The 26759-nt window shown below is 41.2% G+C and overlaps 2 protein-coding genes and 1 pseudogene across 4 annotated transcripts in view; 1 reads left to right on the top strand and 2 right to left on the bottom strand.

Moving 5' to 3' along the window:
• The window catches only part of KCNJ5 (potassium inwardly rectifying channel subfamily J member 5), a 253758-nt gene that overhangs the window by 88281 nt on the left and 138718 nt on the right, over window positions 1-26759 (top strand). The gene's annotated exons all lie outside the window — the stretch shown is intronic.
• ARHGAP32 (Rho GTPase activating protein 32) overlaps window positions 1813-26759 on the bottom strand; it is a 309647-nt gene continuing 284700 nt past the window's right edge. For all 3 annotated transcript variants that reach the window (XM_058664112.1, XM_058664113.1, XM_058664114.1), the window contains 11 exons: window positions 25412-25514; window positions 24003-24147; window positions 22910-22992; window positions 15428-15535; window positions 15015-15160; window positions 14315-14510; window positions 12137-12282; window positions 9923-9994; window positions 7050-7925; window positions 5402-6381; window positions 1813-4202 (listed from right to left, as the gene is read on the bottom strand). In XM_058664112.1, coding sequence (XP_058520095.1) covers window positions 1956-4202; window positions 5402-6381; window positions 7050-7925; window positions 9923-9994; window positions 12137-12282; window positions 14315-14510; window positions 15015-15160; window positions 15428-15535; window positions 22910-22992; window positions 24003-24147; window positions 25412-25514 — 5102 coding nt within the window. In that variant the 3' untranslated portion in view covers window positions 1813-1955. The remainder of the gene's footprint in view (window positions 4203-5401; window positions 6382-7049; window positions 7926-9922; window positions 9995-12136; window positions 12283-14314; window positions 14511-15014; window positions 15161-15427; window positions 15536-22909; window positions 22993-24002; window positions 24148-25411; window positions 25515-26759) is intronic.
• LOC101526186 (NADH dehydrogenase [ubiquinone] 1 alpha subcomplex assembly factor 2-like) lies at window positions 19901-20593 on the bottom strand (annotated as a pseudogene).

The following is a 26759-nucleotide window of genomic DNA, read 5'->3' as shown; positions in this document are numbered from 1 at the left end:
GCCAAGGAGAAAGATCCTCCCTAGCTTTCAAACCTTTTGACCACACACTAGTTGGGCTTGTACTTTCAATGTAAAGGTCTCACCTTCCACAGACCTTGTTACTTATCACTGTCTCAAGAGTGCTACCATGGTCTTTATTTCAGCCCTCTGATCAATTCCGGAGAATGTAAGAAAACCTTATAGAGAATTTCCAGATATAAATGTGTTGTTCTTAAAACCTTTTTTTTTTTTTACTAAATATAAATCCTATACTGTAATGACGTTTTTAATTAAAAAACCTGGCAGGAATCCTAGCCTTTATACAATTTCACAATAATAGCAGCATTATTTTAGCCTCTTACATATTTTCCTCTTTTACCCTAAACAAAAGTTAATTCCAAGTTCTAAAAAGCCAGAGCAGCAACCATCCAGTAAATAGAATGACATCTCCTGGTGTTTTCTATGAACTAAATGCTTAAAATATATGAATGTATAAAACTCAAGTATTATTAACTATGGAATGAAATGACAATGTAACCTTATTTCATAAATCCAGGACTGCCTTGTTATTCTGGCATATCTATGGCGAGGTGAGCTCAGGAAGCCAAATGGAGTTGAGCTAGAAAGGTGTCCTGTTCCTACTTTAATAAGGAGTGAAGCTTCAAAAGAAAGTTCTAGGTGTTGAACATGTTTCACATGTCTATGAAGTTATAAACAGCCATACCTGAAATGCTGGTGTAATGACAATTATATTAAGACTGATCCCACAAGGACAGAGTAAGTACAGTCTATGTAAATCCTTAGGATATAAATGGCAGTTGCCTGGAATGTCAACCGGTGAACTAGGACTATTATGCTATGTGGCTATTGCAGGAAGTTGCAGTGTGCTAGCATGTAACATAGCTGCCTTCCCAGAGATCCCGTATTCTGGTTCAGAAATAAAAATTAACATGTAAATTTATGATCAAGATAAATACTGCATGTTAGTCTAAACCATATTGAATATTTGAAAATTTAAATGAACAAAAAAGTTGTTAGTTTAGGAGAACAAATGGCTTAGAATTTTTTTTTTTTTACTAAGATTCTAATTTACCAAATATGATTGAAGATGAAACTCTTGAAGGTGGGCAACATATCCAAAACACTGGGAACAATTTTCTGGAGCTGACAAAGAGCAACGACAATGAGGAATTTTCTTTCTTCTACTTAAAAAGAAATTTCCTTAAATTCTAACTTACAAAATAATCATGTTGTGCAGCAGTATGAGCTTGTTCACTGGACTCTGAGGAACAAGTATGAAAACAAAGACTGTGAAGAGCATAGTTCAGCCTGAGTCTAACATCCTATGCTTAATGAATACTCTTTAGTACATGCTTAATTAAAATACTTAGTTCCTTTCAATGTAATGCTTCTAATCAACTGACTTCTCTGAGGGATCAAGGAATTTTCTCTCCCACTCTCATTGAACACACAAGCCCCTTCCAAGCAAATGGATAATGAAAGGACAACAGTTAGGTATCCACACGGGCAAGCTGTGTGGCTGCAGCAAGGGGGAACACAATGCTAAGTGCCAAAGCCCACCACGAAACAGATGCCAACTGCTCTGAACTTGGCAGCAAATACTAAGAAGAAAAGACAGAGTTAAATTCAAATTCAGTTAAAGGCAGTCCTCAGGCTCTTACAATTCGCCCTATGTGGCAAGTACGGTCTCCAACAGGTGTTTTACTCGGTTTTCAACACAGTGCTTTACAATCGTTCATCTCTTTTAAAAGACTAAAACGATACAGTCCATAGATGGAAGAGGTGGTAATGAAGCAGGGCAGGGGAAAAAGATGCTGATTTGTTTACTTTTATTACATTTTTAAAATGTGATCGGGGTAGTGTAGCATTTTGCTTTTTAATCTTTTTGGTTATTGAAAAATATAGAACAGTCCACTGTCCAGCAGAGACTGCTTCAACTCTATTGCTCTCGGGGCTCATTCTGCGTGGACCTGTGTTTCAGGATGTTGCAAGGACAGCTCTGTGGGCAGGAAGGCCCCCTGGCCCAAAGCTGTTGCGTATGTCCTGCTCTGTGGATGGGGAAAACCAGGGGGCACATATGTCCCCAAGCCTCCCCCTGAAAAGCCCCCCCTCTGCTGCTGAGGCAGGGAGTGGTAATCCTGCAGGTTGTCATACTGGGACATGACAGTCATATTGCTCTGGCGCTTGCCATGTGTTTGGTATTGGAACAGCACACTGGGGTCCCTCTCTACATTCTGGGTGTGATGGAGTTTTAGGCTGTGACTCCTCTCTGGCTTAGGGGGTGGGATCATTGATTGAGTGAAGTGTTCTTCCTCCTTGTAGCAGTCTCTGGAGTGTCTCTCTGAGGTCGGAGGCTGCCTAGCACGAGGTCGCTCCAGCTCTTTGGGAAGCCTCACCTCCTTGGGGTTCAGTCTCAAAGACTCCTGTCCTGACGGAGCGTATTTCCCTCCAGAGTTATGGTAACTCCCTGGCTCTGAAGAGTCTGGGATCCCTTTGGGCCCATAATCTAACTGTCCAGCTCCCTGCAGGAAAGGAGGTCCATTTTTTGATTCACATAATTGCCTGTGGCTTGCTTCCTGCTGTGCCCTGTGCTCAGGAAGGCTGCAGCCCACGTCATGAAGCCTCCTGTTCCTGAGGCTGCTCTGCTTCTGGGGGAGAGATGGTTTCTCTGCCTGTGTGCTACCATAGCCTCCGTGCTGGTGAGCTCGATCTAACTCTGACTCCGTGTGTTTCCTGTAGAAGCGGTCATCTCCCTCGGGACTGATGGCCTTGGCTGGGTGCCGCCCCTCCTTTCCCTCTGCCACTGAAAGAAGTCCAGTTTTCCCAGGATCTGATTTGCTGCGCAGATGGATGACATAGATCCCACCTAAGTCATCTTGCACAGCTGGGGCCATATTATCATACTGGGACATGACGGGTCCTTTAATCTTCTGCCGAGCACGAGTCTCTCTCCGGATGGACTGCATGCGGTACTTTTCCATGTCTTCAAGATCCCAAGAGGCATAGGTGTGCTTTACATCAGCAGTGGGTGGCATGTTGACTACATGATGGTCATTGCCAGAGAAATAGCTGGTCATGTTGGCCCGGGGACGAGGAGGCAACCCAGCATAACTGTACACGCTCTTCCCTTGCAGTCTAGGATTGTAGAAAGCAAAGTCGCGACTGGGAAGGCGGTGAAGGGGTCTCAGCTGCACTGTGCCATAGGCATCCACATCACACAGGGCTCCATCTGGACTGTAATAGGAGCCAGAAGAACTGGAATATGGGCTATACCGGTAGTGGACACGTCCATTCTCAAAATAAGGCTGAAGCTGAGTTACGTGATAATCTGAGCGGGCCTGGGAGGACTGGTATGGCTTATACTGGTACAGGGGTCTTGGGCAGTATGCTGGTTCATCATCTGGGGGAACCTCTGTCCGTGAAATGGGAACAGAGCGAATCATGGAAGTTGGGGGTGCATGGAGAGACTGGACCCTCCGAATGGTAGGGTAAGGTGGAATATCTTCAGGGTAACAAGTACTCCTAACAGAAGAGCTCAAAGAAGACACATACTCAATCCGGCTGCATGGCTTGGAGTGGTGTACAGATGCATTTCTTCCTGGGGCCACATATGTGTTATAACGAGGCCCCATAGAGGCTGGTGGCTCTGACCTGGCTCCATATACCTGGTGTTGCTCGAGTTTATTGTGATGCGGAGGTACACTCTGTGGACGGTACTGGCAGTTTGGAGTCATACTGAAATGCAAACAGTTTTCTGGACCAAAGGGCTCAGTAGTGACATCAGGTCTAGCAAAGGAGGAGTATGCTATTTTCTGAGGAGCATGCTTAGGTTGTAGAACAGGAGGTGCCAAAGGCATTCCATCATCTACAGAAGCTGATGAAGAAGTGATAAAAGAATGGTAATTTGAACTGCTGGTTGCCTCAGCACTGTTGGCGTGCATGGCAGCAGCGATCTTACTCTCTACTGTCCTGGTAGGAGGTACTGGTGCAGCCAAACCACAGGAGTGCACAGGGACAGACTCAGCTCGCAGGTGCAGCAATGGGGCCCTGGTGCTGTCCCGCAGCTTCTCAGGCAGGCCCGGCTGGAGAGCAGTGGGACACTGGACAGCAACACTACCATCACTGACAAAGACAGGTGCAGGTGGTTCATCCAGAGCTCGGGCTTCAGATGGCCTCTCTGGAGCTGGAACTACACCTTGAACCTAAGGAAAGATGGTAACATCATGAGTTCTTTACCTACCACGGAACCAAATACTATTACACTTAAAATTCACAACATGAGGCTATTTTGGCACCTTGAACTTTTCTCAAGGCATATGGTTACAATGGCCCCATCTCCTCTACTGGGAAAAGGTGACATATACTGCTATTTGGCACAAAAGTCATTACCATTTTTACAGGGCAAGTTTTCTCAAATATGACAGGTTTTAAGACATCGTCTTGATGTGAAGACCAAAACAGAGGTTTAAACAGTATTGTTGAGCTTTAAAATACTACCAAGTAGTACCCAGTTTATTGTTCTAGCTTAGTCTCAGTATCAAGAATGGCTTGTCAAGACCTGATTGTGTCGTCTATAGGGATGTTTGCAGTGACTCACAGCAAAGACTGAAGCATTGGCACTGCACAGGTGACTCTGAAGGCAAAGGTTTCTATATCTCCTCCCACCTCCTACTCCACCCATTCTACAGATTCACAGGCCTAATTTGATCCTCAGCAATACTGCACATCTGCTATTCCCAACAAACAGTTGCCAAAAGTAGCATCCTGAATTAAGGATTAGGAATTGAAGTCTTTTCTGTTCAAGCAGACCACCAAAAACCAGAAGTTTTTTTTTTTTAAGAATTAGAAAATTAGGAAGAACCTTTAGCAATCTACTGGTTACTGTTGAGAAAATAACAGAGACTCCCAAGGCACTGTTTTCAGTACCACTAAAGCTGTCTGCAAGGCAGAGGATCTGAAAAGCATCTGGAGAATTCAGCCTCTGCATTAGACAGATATGAGTAACTGGCAGATGGGGGTCAAACAACTTGCCCAACGTCGCAGTAAGTCAGCGATGGCGTAGGGAGATAGAACGATGACAACAAAACAGGCCGCGGCTCTGGCCCTCAGGAAGCCTTGGCTTCATCTGCTCTGCATCTCTCAGAGCTGAGATACAGAAAACAAGCTTAGTGCTTTAAGAAGAAAAGGAAGCAGGCATAGTCAAACAATAGTTCCACCAACGAAACGTTTCTCCAGGAAAACTCAGCAACAAAGTTACAGCAGATTCCAAGAATAGTGGAACTATTTCATGGAAATAAAAATAAATGTTGTATCTGGCACAAAGATAACAACATATCCTGTTGCAAAGTGACATACCTTAGGAAAAGAGTATTGCATCTCCCTGACTTCCTCCCCTTCTTACCTTGTGGGAGCTACTTAATCCTATACTGGCTGCTGCTTGCACTTGCCCCACAACTGGCAACTGCTCTGTTGACCTCTGAGAAGGAGGTGGGGGAAGGGGCCGGTTGGTTCTCTGGGTGCGCTGAAGGGTTGCAGCAGTAAAGCCAGCAGCAGTGGACTGTTCAACCGCCTCCCAGGTGGCTTCCCTAGTGCTTAGCTCAGCTGTTGCCGGAGCAGTTGTCATGTACGCCACAGTGGCTATGCTGGTATTCTCTTCAGGAGACCTTGAAGGAGCGTAGGTTTTGTCCTTAGGCAAATCAGGAGCTGTGGGAGATTTGTCTGCAGATTCTGAAGGGTGATGGGGCTTATCCACATTTGCACCAAGAAAAGTAGGAGGCTGATCCTCATTGTAGAGACGGGCTGGAGGCTGTTCCTGATCCGCAAAGGAGACAGTCAGTACACTGGTCTTCCCTGCCTGCTCTTCCGGGGAACTCCTGTGATCCTCACACCTTTCTGAGTCTGTTAAAGCAACCGAAGAGATCTGGGCCTTTTCTGGGGCCCCAGACACATGGGTTCGGTGTGGTTGATCCCCTGGTGTGTGTACTTGGTGGTGCTGATCCCCAGACTCAGCCGTGCTGGAAGAGGGGTCCTTGGCAGCTGCAGTCTCTGAGGGAGGCTGGTCACAGTCCTCCGGCATATAGTTCTGGAGCTGGGACTCATCTGCTGCTTGGTCTGCTTGGAAATAGGCTTCACCTAGAGCAACACTAGAGTAGGAGTTGGAAAAGTTATCTTGAGCTGTAGCCACTGCAATGTCTCCATAATTTGTATACTCAGGCTGAGCAATACCCGGTCTCTTCAGGGACTGAGTTGAGGCTTGTTGTGCAGACTCAGCTAATGCTAGCGCCAACATTCGGGCAACATTTTTCGGAGGTGGTGGTGGTGGGATAAGAGAGACTGAACTGACAGGAACGGAATCCTGAGGGGGGTCATGGGTAACTGCTCCTAGTGGGAAATTGGGAAAAAAGAATGAGAGTGAAAAGGTAATTTATGTTAGCCTATATGGAAAGCCAAACACTCCCCATTTGATCATTAAAAAACAGATGCCTTCCATATTTCACAATGGCAATCCATGATCTTCCATCCCACATGCAAATGCTGTAGAAAACACATGTGCTCCAGAAGGAACTCTAAAACAGTGTTGAGAAATACTGTAATCTCCTCTGGAATTGCTACAGAGATGTGGGGGGAAAAAGCAGTCCCTCACCTGGCTTAGAGAGGCCTGCTCAAAAACAAGCTGCAACTGCTTCAAGACCATTAAGAATATTTAACACTGGATTCTGTAGGATGGCTTGTTAACTTGTAAGGCTACCTATGAAACTCTGACTAGAAGGGAAAATACAATCCAGTGTTATGAACTGGTATAAAAATTATGAATGGATTCTGACTATCCAAAGAGGCAAGAGGAATTTTGTGAACGTCTAAGGCAGGACCACTGTCCCTGTGTAGAGTTTTGTTTAATCAGCTTTTAATTTAGGGCTTGAAGCCATTAGCACCTCTCAGCAAAACCTCCTCTGATTACAGTCCAATGTCTCTCTTAAAAGGCACAGATGGTACACAGGATCAAAGACCCTTCTTCAGTTAAAGAAACAACGGTGGAAAACAAACGGTACCTGTCTGAGTCTGCCCTGCAGCCACAGCCTTGCTCTGACTGCTGGAGACAGACTGCTCCTCCTCCCCTGGCAACTCTATTTCTTCAGCAGCCGCCTGGCCCAGGGGCTGGACGTCAGACGCGCATCCTTCTTGGGCCTCCCTCTCACTTGTTTTCATCTTTACTATCTGGGTGGGGGATCTATTTGTGACATCACTTTCTTCAACAATTTTGTCCCAGGTTGGAGATGACGTGTTCTGAGCTGCAGGATTTGACACTGCACCAATGACTTCCGACACTCGAGGCGGTATGGTCACTGAAATTGGCTCAGATATATTCATAGAAGGTGACTTGCTTAATTTCCGTCCCAGCTTTGGAGAGAAAGCATAAATGACCTTTTCTGTAAATGAAGATGGCTTAGATGATTTTTCTTCAGTTGGGCTCAAGTCCAGAGTAAACAATGGACTCAGTTTCTCCTGAAGAGGAGAGACAGGTTCAGAGCTTGTAGTACTTCCTGGAGTTTGAGCCTGGCTACCACCTGTTTCTACATCCTTAGTGGCACATGGTTTATCCTTGGAGTATCCTAGTGAATCCAAAAAAGAAGCATTGCTCTCCAGACATTCTGATTCAGGCTTAGGAGGACTACACTGAAAGGACATTGGATCAAAATCCAAGCTGGCTACTCCAATGTCTGGTGGGCTCAAGTCAACATCCTCGGCTGAATGGGGAGACACAAGGGCTGGAATGTGCAGCAGCCCAACTTCTTCTTCACTCTCATTGTCATGGGGCAGATTGTCATAGGAATTACAGCGGTTCCCCAGCATTTCCCCATTAAAAGAGGCAGAGAGAGCATCGCTGCTAGATCTGGGTCTTCTGGGCCGGAAAAGCTTGGAATCACCTGGTAAAACAGATGACAATGTCAAAGTGTGAATGTCACAGCCTGTACAACGCGAGGAAAGACCATCTATACAGAATAGCAGGAACTTCTCTACGGGAAGAAATGTGACTTCTCATTTGCTGCCTAGCTGTCTCAGTATACATGAATCACTTAAAGTTACAATCACACAACTGCCAAACCCAATTTTAAATAATAAACACATCTGATATAATCAGAGGCAGAATGCAGCATCTTACAGTTTCAATGAAACAAAGGACTCAGAACTCCCAGATCCAATTATGAGTCCAACACTAACTCTTAGTGTGACTTTGTGCAAGTTTTCTTTGTCTTATTTTATTTCTGACCTTACTCATGAACTTTTGAGGCAGAATTATCACTTTAAATACACTTTGGGTATGTAACAAGAAAAAGGTTGGGGAAGTATCTGTATAATACCTACATTTAAAAAAAAAAAAAAGCAAATTTCTCTTCTGAGAGAAAAAAAATTCTCCACAATCTTAGAAAATCTTTACAGGTGTTTAGTAAAGGACTAGTTTCTGATACTTCTGATACTTAAAATAATTTTGTTTTTTTCTCTAATAAAAATAAGCTTTATGTTTCTTAAAACGAAAGCATTACAACTCTATGACCCTGATTAAAAATCATCTGGCAAAAAGGGAATCTCCATTCTTTTACAGAAATCATTGCTGCCATGGTGAAAATATACTGTACTGAGGCAGAAACTAACAACAGATATATTCATTGATGTACTGGCCTTTATAAAAGTTACTGTACCCCAAAATATTTTCTGCTGACCATTAGCATACACCCAAACCACTGCATAGATTCTGTAGATTATCTTGACTGCAGCTTAACTGGGAATCATGGAAAACTGGTAAGATGTTAGCCACCTCAGACAGACATGGGAGAACTTCCTGAAACACATGCAAAGTGTGATCAATGAAGACCTGCTAGTTAAAAGAGTTCATAAAAGATGAGAAATGATAGCCCAGGATACTTTCAAGGAACAGGACTTGGATAGCATAACTTCAGAAATCAAAATGCCTTGTCGGGCCCAGCGCAGTGGCCTAGCGGCTAAAATCCTCGCCTTGAACACCCCGGGATCCCACATGGGCACTGGTTCTAATCCCGGCAGCTCCACTTCCCATCCAGCTCCCTGCTTGTGGCCTGGGAAAGCAGTCGAGGACAGCCCAGGGCCTTGGGACCCTGCACCCGCGTGGGAGACCTGGAAGAGGTTCCAGGTTCCCGGCTTCGGATCGGCCCCCATCGGCCGTTGCGGCTCACTTGGGGAGTGAATCATCGGACGGAAGATCTTCCTCTCTGTCTCTCCTCCTCTCTGTATATCTGACTTTGTAATAAAATAAATAAATCTTTTAAAAAAAAGGCCTTGTTTTCTAGTCCCATGGGGCAAGGTAAACATCAAATGGAAGATGTCCTGCTGTGCTATGGCTTACCAGACAAAAAAAGCACTTTTTTTTTTCCAAAGTAACGCCAAAGCAATTCTTTGTTTTAGCAATAACTGGTAGATCTGCAACTACAATCCAAATGAGGCAAAAATTTAGTTTCACAGTTTTTTTTTCCCAAGTTACCTTGTGATCAACCCTTTTCCAATAATGCATTTGCAAGATAAAAGACTACTGGTCCAAAACACAAAACTGTTTAACATTGTACTTTTTAACATGATGCTCCCATTGTGAGATGCAGAGAAGAAAACACCAGTTTCCAATCGGTATTAATTAACATAAACAGGTAACTTAAATATGTCAGATATTTTCTATGTAAACTGAACAGCACTTATGCAAAAAACAGTACAGACTGTTTACCATATTGAAACATCAATAAATTTTAGTCTAAACAATATTAAATTGCTACTACTTTTTTCAAGAAATGATACTCAGCAGAAGGTCCACTAAGTTTCTGTTCATAAAATATACTAATGGCTGTGTTCTTTCATGCAACATAGTACATAACTGAAAACTGAAGTCTTTCAGTCTTACCATCAACTGCATGGAGAGAAGTAAGAGACTCCTCACTTTTAGCAGAGCGCAGTGCTCCCTCTGCCCTGCCACCTGAAGAAGCAGAACCAAACTGTGTCAAGCTGTATCATTAACAAAGGCATGGATCGAATAAAAGGTCAGCATTTTTACCAACTCATGTTTAAACTCCCAAGAATTATGTATTAGCTGTAGCTCTGATAATCCTATTCAATTTCTGCTATATTGCAATATAAATTCTGTTACATTGAAAAGATTTTGAACTTGACTCTAAGAAATTGTGAACTTGTGCACAAACATGAACTGAGAGGTTTTTCTTTAATCTCTTCTAGTTCCCGAAGGCCAATATAATTTGTTGAGAAGGCACTATACGAGATTAGAGTGGACGCTAAATTCAATGACTGCTGTCCTTTTTTGTTTAATATATTTTTATTTTGAATTTTGAATTAAGTGGTACAATTGACTACTGTCCTTTTAAGAACAGATAAGGACACAAAAACACAAAGGATGAGTCTGGGGTGACGTTGCCACAAGTAGAGGAATTTCATGAACCACCAGGGACAGGTAAGAAAAGATTCTTTCCTGGAGCAGAGAAAAATGTTTTAAATTCCCCCATTAGTGGTACTTTGTCACTACAGTCCTTGGATACTAATGCAGACACTTTAATTACGCATGTTGACTCTAATTTGCTAAATGTTCGTATTTGCTGTCACCCCTCTGGGCTGCACATGGCTAACACTTGTGCTCCAACTTCTCCCGTGCCTTCACGGAACAGGGCCATCTCTCTGGAACTTCTCCTACTCTTCTGAAAATCACTCCGTATGTTTCTATCATGGCAGCTCTTCTCTGCCAGTCCTTTACACATGGCTCTTTACACACGGTTCTTCTCCCCACCATCTTGGAAACACCATTTTTAGCTCCATGTGATTAGGCCAATCTCTAATCCTGCAAAACCTAGGGCAAGGCCACCTTATCTGACCACTAGTCCCTCCCCAAAAGAAGGCACACTTCCTACTATAAATACTTTATATGAACTTCTATTCCAATAACTGTGATTTGATATTAAGTCTAGTTTTTATGCGTATGATTCCTAGTCATACTGTGAAGGCAAGAGTACCACCCTGTTTGTCTTACTGCCTGAGAGCTTGCTAAGCAAAACCTAGCATACACCCAGTAGGTATATGAATTTAAGTTGAATGAGTGATGTATTAAATAAACTGATTAAACTTCTAACATTACTTAAAAATAAAATACTTCTAAGCCATATGCTGGCTCAACCAGCTAATTCTCTACCTACAAGTGCCAGCAGCCTATTTGGGTATGATTCATATTCCAACTGCTCTAGTTCTAATCCAGCTCTCTACTCATGGCCTGGAAAAGCAGCAGAGGATAACTCAAGGTCTTGAGATCCTGTACTCATGTGGGAGACTAAGAAATGGCTCCTGGTTTCTGGCTTCAGATAAGCTCAGCTCTAGCTGCTGCCATTTTGAATGAACCAGACGATGGAAGATCTGTCTGTGTCTCCTCCTCTCTATAATTCTGACTTTCTAAAAAAATGTAAATCCTAAAAAAAGAAAGTACCTGTATTTCTCCCAGATTCAGAAGGCTTTAATATCAGTAAAACAAGTTTTAAACTAATTTTAACAGCTCTCTTCAACAGTAATAGATTTGTTACCTAACAACACACTCTCATCAATGAGCCGCCTAGTAAAAAGACAGCATTTTTGACCATAAGCGTTGCACTCATTAAAGGCTTACTGAAACATCGTTTTGTCATTTAAAAAAAATCTATAGAAATAGACACCATTAACTTAAATACCACACAGCAGTTAATACTAATTATATGTTATGACACAAATGCATTGTGAATTTTAATTCACGTGTAATTTCTAGAGTGTCCTTAAAAAAACTGGCTATTTTTTTACATATGCAGATACTTCAAAAAGTCCATAGAAAGTAAAATATAAGCCAATATTTTAGTAAAAAAATTGAAATCCATGTATAGAAATATGAGTTATGCAATTTTCAAGTTGGGATAAACAATGGTGAAAGACCATGTAGGAGTGCAAACCACAGAGGCCATGTGATGCTGCAGTCAATTATAACAGGATGTGGCATCTGTTCTCAGAGCACCAGTGAGCACCGTGGCAGCACCAGAGGCTCCTGCAGGCCACAGCTCTGCCAGCTCCATGACACCACACGCGACAAGGCACTTACCTTTCAGTGCCATGGCTTTCATCTCGGAAGGCTCACTCTCGTTACGTTGCAACTTCCGTTTAGACACGGAAGATGACTTTCCCAGGTTAAAAAAAGAACGCCAGCTGCCAACAGGAGACTTTTTCATTTTATTTTGAGGCCTCTTCCTGTGAGACAGAACATAACTAACCATCAGTATTTAGAGAATCAACAACCTCTCTCTTCTTCCAGAAAAAGGAGCAAATGATAGAAGCAGTCTGGAAAAGCACAGCTGAAACAGGAAGCAGACACCCATCCTCTACACAGTGCCATGACAGCAAGAAGAAACTGCATGTGCCAGTGGGAATACCAGTCACTAGAGTCACGACTGTTCTTACAAATAACTGCATATGTAGCTTCAGCCTCATAACCTGCAAAATAAGTGGCAATAAAACCTGTCCGGAAATATAAAATATTTATCCTCCACAATAAAATACAGTTGATAATGTTTTAGTAATGAGTAGAAAGAATAAAAGATAAAAGCAAGGAAAGGGAAGGAAAAGGAAAGGGAAATGGAAAAAGTGGGGGAAAAAAGGGAAAGGAAGCTCTCACACACTCATGCCAGGCACTGTAACTGCCTTTCACAAGTACACCCTTGAGTCAGATAACACCACACAGGGCAGCCTCCATTACCCTCATCTTACAGCATTGTTAACTAGTAAACCCCAGGTCTGTTCATATCCCAACACTGTTTACTACGACTTCAGAAAGACAGCTGTGACTGAGGCAAGTATCTGGTCTGGGGCTAAGACTCCAGTAAGGGCGCTGGCATTATCTAAATCCCATACTGGAGGGCCTGGGTCCGAGTGTCAGCTCCAATTCCAATCCCACATTCCCATCGGTGTGCGCCCTGGCAGACAGCAGGTAACAGACCCAGTAATTGGGTCTGTGCCACTCACACAGGAAACCTGTATTGAGTTCCAAGGTCCAAGCTATGGCACGGCCTAGGAACAGCTACTGCAGGCATTTGGGGAGTGAACTTTCACACAGTCCATCTCTCTCTCTCTGTTTCTCAAAGTATAGGTACAAAAAGGTATGAGCTAATGCTCTAAAATTTTAATATCACAACATCTTTAGTCATGGGAACTGACTGGAAGTTAGAGGAGTATATCGAAAGAACAAATTCTAAAATTTAGTTTATTCAGTCCAGAAAACTGAAATACTTATTTCTAACAGCCAACAGAGAAGCGAGCTATTAAAACTGAGTTTACATATGAATCCTCCTATGACAACTTCGTAAAGAAAATAGAGAAACCATCATTTCTCTAGAGAAATGGAAACTTTCAGAGCTGGAGGAGACACTGAGAGCATGCCTACTGTGCAGTGGTTCTCAGAGACCAACACATGCCAGAGTGGCCTGGGAGCGTAATGAAAGAGTGAGTGGCTGTGGCCCGCTCCCAGTTTCTGACACAGTGCTCTGGAGTGGAGTGACAGATCCTAGGTGCTGCTTTGCTGCTGTTGGAAGCTTGAGAACCACTTAACCGTTCTAGTCTTCATGTAGAATGAATCCCACAAGTCACTGTCCATGCATTACCTTTTGAATAATCTTCCAACACAGCTTATTTCTAAATAAGCTTCAAAGTATGTCTTACAGACAAAAGCCTGGCACACACACTGCATTTTCTTTATTCTTAGCTCCATTCTCCCTGTGTAACTGACTGGATTTCCTTTTAAAAAAAATCACACAATACCATAATGCTTAGGTAAAATCCTAGTTGCCACTTTTGAGGCAGGGTTAATGTAATCTACCTCCATCTGAACAGGTTTTCCTGACACCGGCCCAGAATTTAACACAGGAATATTAAAACACCAGGCCCCCGTTGTAAAGCAGTGCATTAAGCCACTTTGAGTCCAATGTATTTTTCTGCTAATTGCCTGGGAAAGCAATGGATGATGGTCAAAGTGCTTGAGCCTCTGTTATCCACCTGGAAGACAAGGATGGGGTTCCTGACTCCTGGCCATTTGTGCAGTGACCCAACAGGTGCAAAATCTTTTTCTGCCCCCCCCAGTGTCCCTGCTCCTGTCATCCTGCCTTTCAAATAAGTAACCAAATCTTGAAAGAAAATACTAAGACACAAAATGAAAATCAAAACTATAAGAAAACAAAAATAACACACAGTTATTAAAATCATATTTTAATTAGTAGTTAACGAAATGTACCTTTCCAGGGGGAACTCAATTATGGTATGAAATTTTCCCTGAAGTGCAGCAGGTCCTTCTCCGACTTCAATGTATTTATTTTCAGTCACAATCGGAGAGTTGACCTGAGCCTGCGTTCGCGCCTGGGCTTCCTCCAACGTTAGCAGCTTGGTGGAGGGGGAGGACACGAGCAGGGACTTGGGCCTTGAGAGAGAGGCTTCAAAAACAACAGGACAGATAGCAGGTTAGGGACAACTCTGGGAGAGCAGTCCAGTCTCTGTGTTATTTCTAATTCTCTTTAAGCTTTTAAAATAGTAAAAATCACAACATTCTATACTGAGAAACAAGTGACATAGAGTTAACAGTGAGGCATAAACATACATGTAATTCTCTATCAATTTAAACATTTTCCTTTCTTAAAAGCTACCAAGGAAGAACCATCACTCAAATATTTTTAGTTTTAGAAGAAATTTTCTTCTGCTGCTTCACATTATACCTTTATATGCACCAATGACAGGTGACGAGTTTTTTTTTTAAATGTGTTATGAACTTAAGATCACAGTAGGTCTAGTATGTAGTATTCAGTATGTAAACGCAAAATAGCTGTCAAGCCTTCATTCTGGGAGATGCAGATGAGCTGCCTTCTCCCAATAACATATCTTTTTAAATCTTACAGTTCTGCTCCCCGTGTTGGCAGTAACAGAAACCCCCCGGGGCTTACCTGCCCCTTCCTGCATGACTGCGCTGCTCTTGCCACTGAAAAGCACATCCGCGTGATTGAGGATGAACTCCACAACCACCGACTGGATCCTCACCTCCATGAAGGCCGCCGTTCCACTGAAGCAGGCAGATTCTATCTGCTTGGATCTGTGAGGCAGACAACATTCCCACCAGACAGTCAAAGGTAACATTCTTAAACAACAGCTCGCTTTCTATGAGTACATCACAGACAAGCCAGAAGAAGAAATCTTACTCTTACAGTCCTTTAATTAAACCCCAGTTGCTTGTTTCAGGGAGACAGTAATAAAAAGGATATATTTGTTTTACTTTTCAAAAATTACCTTATGGTATACTGGTGAACTGAACTTCTACTTGGCATAATTAGGTTTTCCAAAGGTCATAAATGTAAATTACCTTAGCAGATTTGGAGCCCAAACAATTGCTAAATTTTTAGCATGCATATTTGTGATGGAACAGTAGTCAGCTAGAAGAGACAAATGTCTCATCAGGAACTCCAGTGTTCTGGAAGTGAAATAAACCATATTAATAGAAGGAAACATGTGGCAATGTAGAGCATAAATTAATTAACCACTAATTAATATGGACGTTTTCAAGAGTAAAATGAAAAATTAGCTGATACAAATCCTAGTAAATTTTTTTACTGTCTACTAAGGATTAAGTATTGTTAAGAGTGAATCCTCCACAAATGCTAGTTTCTGAACTAAATGATATTTTGAAGTTATAGTTTTCTATTTGCAGAAGACCAACAACAAAAAAGATTTGAAGATTTCTTCTATGAAAGAAAAAAGTAGTATTTTACAAGGCTAAAAACAATTCACTAATATTTGAATTAAAAGTATGTTTTTGGAATAAAGACACTACCTCAAACCCTTATAGTATAATTTATCTTGTCCATTCAGAATTTGCTTTATTGAAAGATTTTCAAATATTATGAGATTAAACAATGGAATATTTTTGAAGTTACAATGTCAGTGTAAGTATAAATTAAATGATATGGACACACACAAATACACATGCACATGCATTACTTATTATTAACCTTGTCTTAACGTATTCCCTTTCTAACTGTATAGCAATTGAAACTATTAAAGGCAGTAAATCAGAAACAGAAATAAAAAGATTCTATGATTTGAAACAACACAGCAAGCTAAATTATGGTCTCCATATTAACCACCCAGATTTAGATGAGCCCAATAGGAATCAAAAAGAAAAAAGTTACTCTAGGTTTTTCCAGGGAGTCTCATTTAACTTTCACAACAATCCAAAAAGAACAGAATCTTCTCCCTCATAAGAAGGAGAAAGTGGCAGCTCACTGGAGGTTACATGCTTGAAAACAAGCAGTGTCAGTGCTGGGATTCAAGCCAAATCAGCGTGGCTCCAAAGTCCCTGCTTCTAAGGTATCTGCCCCACAGCAATTCTGGAGCAAATGCAAATTATGGGCCAGGCATTCTGGTACACCCAAGAAACAAGAGTAGGATGTTACAAAGTAGGATCAGTCAGACAGTCAAGAGGAGGGGAAGTTCATTCTTGCAAATACATTTAAAAAATGCAGCAAGGGTGCAGTGGGTTAACTACAGAAGGAAGGTCTTTGTCTCTCTGTCACACTGCCTTTCAAACAAATAGAAGCAAAGAAAAAAAGCTTTAAAAAGAAAAGTCAACAGAGGTTCTGGAGAAAAATCGATAGGTGGAATTGACAAGGGGAATGTGAGAATATAAAAGGATTGGTTCAAGAGTTAACCCATGTGTAACATACATTAATATCCAACTGAACACCAGGTATGTTCGGAATATGAAAGAATCTAAAAAGCATAATACCAAAAGAAAACAGATCATACCAACAGAGTAGCAGATGCTAATTTCAAAGTTTGCTGTAGCATTTTCTGGAATAGTTACAAACACAAACATGCCATTTAAAATAGGAGAGTCAACTATAGGAGAAAGAGTTGGCTGAGTAATCGGACGTGAAGAGTTGTGGAGTAAGAGACTATGTCTTACTGTCAGCTTTGCATGGTGTTTGTTTTTTTTAAAAAAGTTTATTTTTATTTGAAAGGAATATTTCATAAAGAAAAGGCAAGATAGAATGTCTTCCATCCTCTGGTTCACTCCCTAAATGGTCACAATGGCTAGAACTGAGTTGATTCAAAATTAGGAGACAGGAGCCTCTTCTGGGTCTCCCACGAGGGTGAAGGATCCTGACTTGGGCCATTCTCCACTGCTTTTCTAGGCCGTAAGCAGAGAGTTGAATTAGAAGTGGGAGAGCTAGGAAATGAACTGGTGCCAGTATCATGTTAGTGCTACAGGGCGAAGGATTAGCCAGTAACACTGCACCACCACTGACAGTTTAAAACCATGCGCATAAGGCATATTGGTAATTTTCTTTCAATGTAGAGCAAAAAGATATTTATGTCATCCTTCATGTAATAGTTTTAAATCAAGGGCTGGTGCTGCGCCATAAAGGGTAAAGCTGCCACCTGCAATGCCAGCTCCCCATATGGGTGCCAGTTCTAGTCCTGGTTACTCCAACTGTGATCTAGCTTCCTGCTAATGTGCCTGGGAAAGCAGCAGCAGAAGCCCTAAATATTTCATCCCCCAGAAATTGTCAATGGATAAGATACACCAGAGTAGGCTCCAAGCTCCTGGCTTTGGGCTAGCTGCAGTCCTGGCCACAACACCCATTTGGAAAGGATCAGTGGATGGTAGGTTCTCCTTCTCTCACATTCCCTTTCTCCTTCCCTCCCTGCTTCTCCTTTCCCCACCCTCTTCCCTTTTCCTTCCCCTCTCTGTAACTGTTTCAGATAAATACATCTCTTGTGGGAGTTTATTGTTATTATTTTCCATGACAGTTTTGAGAGTCTAAGGATTCCCCTATCCACCTCCCCTGCTTCCCTCCCCATTTTCCACCCGCCCCATTTTTTCTACATTATTACAATAGCAGAGTCTGTCAGCAATAGTTTCAAGTCCAACATTGTGGTATTTAAGTGTATACTAGCATTGTTTACACTTAATGGGTAATGGTTAATTACCCATCATTAATTAATGAGTGATGGTAGACAATCTAGTATTACATTGTCAAGATATATTTAACCCTTTTATTTAAGAGCAGAGATGCATATTGCACTGTATCTTCAGTTCCTAGTATGCTAATCTCAATTACATAGACCATCTATGAGAATATATGTATATACATGTTTACCTATGTAAATATTTAGATTGTATTTTGCATGAGTTGCCTTGTATCAGAGAACGTATGATAGTTGTCATTTTAGGATTGGCTTATTTCACTCCAATTTGGACCATTTTATTGCAAATGGTAGAATTTCATTCTTTCTAATGCCTCACTAATATTCCACAGAGTAGGTGTACCATAGTTTCTTCATCTATTCCTCTTTTGACAGGCGCCTGGATTGTTTCCATGTCTTCGCTATTGTAGATCGTGCTGCTATAAATATGGGGCTGTAGGCCACTGTTCCACACATAGATTTCACTTCCTTGTGACATATTCCCTGGAGTGGGAGAGCTGTAGATCCATTTTCAGTTGTCCGAGCACTCTCCATACTTACTTCCATAGCGGCTGCACTAGCCTATACTCCATCAATGGTGAGTAGGGTAGCTTTTCCCCCCAAAATCCTCGCCAACAGGTGTTGTTAGTGTATTTCTAAATGTAGGCTAATCTCAATGGAGTTAGGTAAACCTCAATGTAGTTTTTCTTTGTATTTCCCTACTAGCTCAGGAGCCTGAACATTTTTTCAAATGTTTATTAGCCATTTGAATTTGTTCTTTTGAAAAATGTCTGATATTTTGCTTCACTTGTTTCTTTACAAGCTTGTTTGTTTTGCTGTCACTGAGATTCTGAAGCTTGTGCAGTTAATTCCAGGATATGAGTTCCCTATCTGTTGTGTAGTGTACAAAGATTTTCTCCCATTCTGTTGGGTGCTTCTTCATTTTGCTGATCATTTCCTTTGCTTTATAGAAGCTTCTGAGTTTGGACATTTTGATGATGCTGATTCTACTGATCCAGGAACATGGTACACTTCTCTATCTTTTAATGCCTTTCTTTTTTTTTTTTATATGTTTGTTAACTACCAGGATAGATTCTTCACATTTTTTTGTTAGGTTTAAGGTATTTAAGACTCTTCTCCACTACTTTAAAGAGGACTGCACTCGCAAATTCTTTCTCAGCTATGGAGTTGTGTACACTAGGCCCACTGACTTATGTTCCTTGATTTTGTATCCTGCTATTCTGCCAAGCTCTGAGTTCCAATAGTACCTTTGTTTAATCTTTCTGTTCTTCTATGTACAGAATCATGCCATCTGCGAACAGGGATAATTTTAATTCCTCATTTATGACTTGAATTCCTTTAATTTCTTTTTCTTGCCTAATAGCTCTAGTAAGAACTTTCAATAACATCTTGCATAGCAGTGGTGGAAATGGACGTATTTGTCTAGTTCTATATCTTAGTGGAAAAGATTCTAGTCTTTCCCCGTTCAGTATGATGCTGATACTGAGTTTCTGTATATTGCTTTTATTGTGTTAAAGGAGATTCCTTTTATGCCTAGTTTGCTTAGCATTTTTAGCATGAAGTGGTGTTGTATTTTATCAAGTGCCTTCTCTGCATCTATTGAGATGGTCATATGGTTTTCTTCAATTACTTGATATGTTATATATAATTTGATTTGCATATGTTAAACCATCCATGCATGCCAGGTATAAATCCCACCTGGTCCAGGTGAATGAACTGTCTAATGTACTGTTGGGTTCTGTTTGCTAGTATTCTGTTGAAGATTTTTTTCAAAAAACTTTTAAGTACTATTTTATTTGTTAAAATAATTACATCTGCAGAAATAAAATGATTTTACTATATGCATTTACTGATGGCAGCTCTTGCCATCATGTGGCATCCAGGATTCTGGCTGGAAGGTTTTGCCAGTGCTGGTGGGAGCCACAGAGGGCCCTTCCTTCCCAAAGTATGGAGTGGAGGCATGTTCTTTAATCTGAGTTTGAATAGGTGGGACCAGGAATTCCTCTCTGCCCTCTTCACTTGTGAGTCTATCTTTTTCATAAAAGTCTTGGTTTTTGGTTTTTCATTTCTTCTGTATATTTTTCATTTTAAAATATTTTATCCAAGGAGGTAGAATGTGATGGCTCAACTAGTTAAGTCCTTGATGATCAAGGGGGAGACCTGGATGGTGTCCCCGGCTCCTGGCATCGGCCTGGCCCGGCCCCAGCTGTTGTCGGCATCTGGGGCGTCAGGCAGTGATGAGGAGTGCGTGATCCCTGTCTCTCGACCTTTCCAGCCACCCACTCCATGGTGGGGGCAGTTTTCTGGTGCTTCTAACCCAAGCCTCCCAATCTTTCAGGATATTTCTTACTTCATACTCTACTTCTTTTTTATTTGCTGCTTCTACAATTCTTCTCTCTTGAATTGTTTGTCTTCTCCAGTTCTTGTACTCCGGGACATAGTAGTATTTGTTCCCAAACTGGTCTGTGCCCACGTGCTCCTGGACTTCTTTTGACAGTGCACTCCACATGGCACGGAACACACCCCTGGAGGAGCCCATGCTGCCTCACCTGTTGAGGATTTCTCCATCCATGCTCATCATACATATCAGGCCTGGTTCTCTTTCTCTGTTCTATCTCTAACTGGCTTTGGAGGTTGGGTGATGTTGGCTTCATAGAAATAGTTTGTAAGGATTGCATCCCTTTTTCTTTGTTTTGAATAGCTTGTGGAGAATTGGAGTAAGTTCTCGAAAAATCTGTGCAATTCAACAGTGTAGCCATCTAATCCTGGGCTTTTCTTGTTTGGCAGGGATTTCATTATGATTCAGTTTCCATTCTGGGTATAGGTCTATGGCGATTTTCAATTACCGCATGATTTAATTTCAGTAAATTCTATGAGTCCAAGAATCTATCCATTTATTCTAGGTCTTTCAATTGTTGGCATATAGTTGATTGTAATAGTACCTGTTCATTCAATGTATATCAGAAAAATCCACTGTTATATTCCTTTTTCATCTCTGATTCTATTGAGTCATATTTTCTCCACTTTTTAAAAAATTAGTTCAGCTAATGAAGAATCTTTTGCTGATTTTCTCAAAGAACCAACTTTCTGACTTGTTGATTTTATGTATAGTTTCTTTGGTCTCTTTTTTCACTTCCTTCTTTCCTTATTTTGATTATTTCTTTTCCCCGCTAATCTTGGGAACCTGCTGTATTGTATTCTTCATTTCTAATACTTCAGTTTCATTTGTTTCAGAGGTGGCATTTCCTGGGCAATGTACTCCTTAAATTCTCTGAACTCCTGAATGGGCTTCTTGCTATTTTTCACAGGCATTAAAATGCTTTTTAAAAATTCTTCATCTGGTAGTTCCTCAACGTCTTCATCTGTTAATTCTGAGACTGAAATGGTCTTTTGCTCCTTTGTGGGGAGGTGTCAGTAATTTTATTCACTGTGCCCGTGCCTATTGCTTTCCACTTGCCATCACAGCTCACCTTAGTGGGTTCTCAGTTTTCACCTTCCCGTGACTCTTAGGCCTCTTGGATTCCATCACACTCCTCTTAAGGCAGGCTGTATTAGTAGGACAATGTGATGATGCATTTTTATCAACAGTGCTGACTGAAAAGTATGTGCTAACTTCCAGTGCTGATTAAAAAATGTTAGTGTTGGTGCTGGTGTTGCTCTGTCACAGGCCAAACTGCCACCTGCGATGCACGCCTCTCTCACGGGCACTGATTCAAGTTCTGACTGTCCCAGTTATAACCCAGCTCCTGTGCTCTGGATCCTGGGAAAAGCAGTGCAAGATGGTTCAAGTACCTGAGACCCTGTCACCCACACAGGAGACTCACAGCAGGCTGCTGGCTCCTGGCTGCAGCCTGGCTCAGTCCTGGCTGTTGTAGCCAATTAGGGAGTGAAGAGGCCGATAGTGGGTCTCTGTCTCTCTGTCTTTCCTCTTCTCAACTCTCTTAAATAAATAAATCTTTTTAGAATTGCTGATTTTTAAAATCTCATGCTGAGTTTTAGGTGTTAGTATATAAATATAAAATTAAAATAATCTTGAAAAAGAGTATTATGTTGCTTGATTTCTGTATTACCTAAACACATGAGGAATTCAGTGGTTTTTTTCCTTGCCAACAAAAAAATTTTTTTTAAGATTTTATTTATTTTTATTGGAAAGGCAGATATACAGAGAGGAGAGGATGGATGAGAGAGCAAGGATGGTCGGAACTGCGCCTATTCAAATCTAGGAGCCCAGAGCCTCTTCCAGGTCTCCCATGTGGGTGCAGGGTCCCAAGGCTTTGGGTCATCCTTGATTGCTTTTCCAGGTCACAAGAAGGGAGCTGGAAGGGAAGAAGGGCTGCTGAGATTAGAACCAGTGCCCATATGGGATCCCGGTGCATGCAAGGTGAGGACTTTAGCTGCTAGGCTACCACACCAGGCCCCCCAAATTGATTTTTTTTTAGAACGCATCTTTTGCTCTTTTATGGCCCAAAGTTTCTAATGTTTAATTTCTCGTATTTCTAAGTCCAAACAAAAAAAAATACAAGTGAGTTTTAAAAATAAGTAAATAAAATTTCTAAGATATAACAACAATAACACCAAAACAAAACTTAAAAAAGAATTTCCAGATTTAGTCAGTCATTGGTTCACTCCTGCTTTCTTCTATTACTTATCCATTTCATAAAAACCTACTGGATGCTAAAGCACAGTGTCAAGTCCTGGAGACAGAAAGCAAATAAGCAAATAGGAATGTCTCTAGTTATGAACGCACTCATTCTAGAAAAATGGAACTTTCTAAACTACAAACTCAAAGGAAAATCTACTTTTACTTAGCAGCTGACTTTGACCTCTGACTGGTCCTCAGCAACACATGGTTTACCTGTAGTGTGGTGGGGGCAGCTGCTGGATGACATCATGAATTTTTATCAGCCTTTCTTCATCCGTTGCTGCAGAAACGGCATCCTGTAACAGGCGGAATGTAAAATAAACCAGTATGCTTTGTAGGTAAAGACAAAAGTTCTTCACTTTCAATTCAGTTGTCACTCAGATGAACTCTCTTTACTCTTTGATGATAAATCACAAACATAACATACTATTATTAGGCAAGCAAACTGTTTATATGACCTAAACATTGAAATCTTTTCAAGGGCCCGGCGCAATAACATAGTGGTTAAAGTCCTCGCCTTCCACACCTGGGAAAGCTGCAGAGGATGGCCCAAGGCCTTGGGACCCTATACCCACATGGGAGACCCAAAAGAGCTCCTGGCTTCTGGCTTCAGATTGGCTCAGCTCCAGCCATTGTGGCCACTTGGGGAGTGAACCATTGTATGGAAGATCTTCCTCTCTGTTTCTCCTCCTCTCTGTATATCTGACTTTCCAATGAAAATAAAAAAAAAATCTTAAAGAGGAAATCTTTTCAACTATAATTTTTAAAAAGCTGGGGGTCAGAGCAATAATTATTAATGGCTCAAAGTCAGAAACTAAAAGAATGACAATGTGAAAGCAGCAAAAACGAATCCAGCTGGTCGTAACTTTTTAAAAAGACTCATTTATTTTGATTTGAGAGAGAAGAGACAGAGATCTTCCATCCACTGATTCACTACTCCAATGGCTGTAAAAACAGGTGGAGCTGGGCCAATCCAAAGAAGCCAAGAGTTTCCTCTAGGACTCCCATATGGGTGTAGGAGCCCAATGACACTGGCCCTCTTATGCTGTCTTCCCAGGCCAATATGGGAGTCAGATTGCAGGTGGAGCTGCTGAGACTTGAACTGGTGTCCAGATGGGATGATGGCATCACAGGCAGAGGTTTAGTCTACTATGCCACAGTGCTGCCCCCCATAATGGTCTTTTTAAGGAGCCATTTTAGTCATAAAATTACTTCTTGAATATGAGCAAAATAGTTTTTCACATGTTCTGAAGAAAACTGAAGCGAAATATCACAAAGAACTTGGTTTAAAACAACTTGTACTCACAGAAAATTTCTCATACAGTTGGTAGGTAAGCAGAGGGTTTGGGAGCTCTCGGAAGTACAGCTTACAGAGAGAGCCCACAGAGTGGATATCTTGAACATACGGCTCCTTCGTCAAGTCGGGGACATGTTCAGAGTCAAATTCATGACTAACACAGACAGAAGAAAGCAAAATAACATGATTTTTTTATTAAAAGAAAGTAAATACATGACTTAAAAACAAAAAGCTAAGACCACAAAGTGCTCACTTCTACCCCAGTTTTTTTTTTCCAAAATCATATTTCATATAAATTACATCTGCACTTCAGCACTGTCTGTCTTATCAGGCAGTCATTTTTTTATGCAGAAATTAAGCACATAAGTATTGAAATAAACAGTAGCTTCTGAAGCCCATATTAAAGAGCCGCTCTAATTAGACACAGATTTAAAAATAGGGTTCCCAATCTCCAATAGCTTGGCAATTCCAGACCCTATGGCTCAGTGGCGACTTGGATCCATGAATGACTACATATGTACAGAAATGTCACAGAAACAAGTTGAATAGCTCAGGTATGCTTACTGAAGTGGGAGAAGGAAGCTAAAAACAAGGCAAAGCAATTCCTAGGCAACATCAAATTTTAACAGCATTAGAGTGAAAGAAATTTTTTTTTTCTCAAACTATAAAACTCATTCTCAAGGATGCTAGTTAATACTAACCCACTGGCATGAGAACACTTAATCACTTACATGGAGGATTAATACGTGTGAGCAATCTTAAAATAAGGTTTCCTATATCTAAAAGTAAAAATATAAACCATTTTTGGTATGAGGACCAATTTAGATATTTCCAAACACATATTCCTGGGAACAGAGGTGAACTGTGCAGTTATTTAAATTACTAAAATTCCTGGAGAATGGTAGTCGTCATGCACCAAGTACAATAGCATGTTAGGAATGGACTAGAATCCACAAGGAGAAGTAAAAGTGTTCTGTCTCAAAGAAGATCCTGGGTAGGATATGGAATATGCAGACATGCACACTTAAGCAGACACTACAGAATTTAGGGTTAAAGTTGATTAGAAAAAGTTTCACTCCAACAATTTCAATTAAGAGCTAAGTAAAATTCATTACAATGCACATTTCACCTCTCATGGCTCAGATTCAATTTGCTAAAATCTTCACACATTGTGAAAAACAAAAACAGGTTCTGTGAGAGTTAAGGGGCATGGTGCTTAGAAACATGGAGGCCAGTCATTTAGGAAACATGCCCAGAGAACAACATGGGTTTTGTTCAAATACGTTAAAATTCCTATTTAATCTAAATTATTTTGACAAAAAAACTATACAGAATAAGTTGTCAGAATAAATAACTAAATTTTGAAATAATTTTAACAGTGAAATACGAATGAAAATGAAAATGTCGTAAGTCTTTACCGCAGTCTCTGGATATTGGAGGCAACTCCGGAGAGACGATATATTCCATCAACAATGCCATATCTCTCAATGAATGCTGTGCAGCTCTGAAGAACTTGGGGCACTAAAAGAAGTTTTAAAGGCAAATTAAATTGGTAGGGTCTAGCAGAACCAAAGTTATTAAAAACGGAAATGTCTTAGTTTTCACAAAAAGCTTTGTCAGTTAAAGTCATAAGTAGGGAGCAGGTGTTTGGACAAATGGTTAAGGTGCTAGTTAGGATGCCCGCATTCCAGACTGGAATACTTGAGCTTGACTCTTGGTCCTGGTTTCCAATTCCAGCTTCTGCTTATGCGGATTCTAGGAGGCAGCAGGTCAGATGGTTAAAGCAGTTTGGTTCCTGCAACCCATGTGGGAGACCTGGATTGAATTTCTGGTTCAGCATGCAGACATTTGGAGAAAAGAACCAACAGATGGGAACTCTTTGTCTCTCTATGTCTGTCACATTAAAAAAAAAAAAAAAAAAGGTATAGGGGACAGGGATGAATTCACTACAAAAGTTGATGAAGGAAGGAATGGGCGTTAAGCTGAGCAGTTAGACAACTGCCTCCCTTATCAGAATACATGAGTTTAGCTCCTGGCCCCAGCTGACTCTAACTTTTAGGTAATGCAGACACTACGAAGCAGCGGGTGGTGCCTCACATCCCTGTGTTTCTGCAGTGTACACTAAGTAGCCAGTTCTTGGCTTTGGCCCTAGCTCATCTAGCTGCTGCAGGCATCTGGGGAGTGAAGGGCAGACAGGTCCGTCTGTCCCCACTCAAATAACTAACTACATAACTAATTCTTTAAATGGTGGGGATGTGTGTGCCTAAATTTACATTTAAGCTGAGTATTTTCTTCCTGAACAATCACGGGTAGTCATAGCTCCTGACTTTCAGGTAAAGGAGAGCTCAGGTGTTACAAGGATAGCCTCTCCTGGATTTCTGCAATAGGGTCATCCAGAGCAGGCGACGACGGTGATGACAAAGGACTGTGGCTTCCACACAGCTATCTGCACTCCACACATAATAAATCAAGGAAGTAAATGCCCACCCCCATAACATAACTGCTCACAGTACTGCAATTTTCATTTCTAAAAAAGTTCTCTATATTTTCATAACTAATGGTAATTCTAATTTTATTTAACAAACTAAACAACATGAAAAATTCTAAGTATTTTAAAAGACAAGGAATCTCTTCATCTGCTGGCCACTTTAAATGTATTAGATTCTGACAGTCTTACCAGCTCACAGAGACACTCCACAATTAATCAGAAAGGAAGGAAGTTCAGTTGGCTGGCTCAGTGAATGCACATATTCTGGGTTTACAGCA

Source organism: Ochotona princeps, chromosome 4, assembly GCF_030435755.1.
Source record: "Ochotona princeps isolate mOchPri1 chromosome 4, mOchPri1.hap1, whole genome shotgun sequence".
NCBI lineage: Eukaryota > Metazoa > Chordata > Mammalia > Lagomorpha > Ochotonidae > Ochotona > Ochotona princeps.
This window is presented reverse-complemented; position numbering and strand designations above follow the sequence as displayed.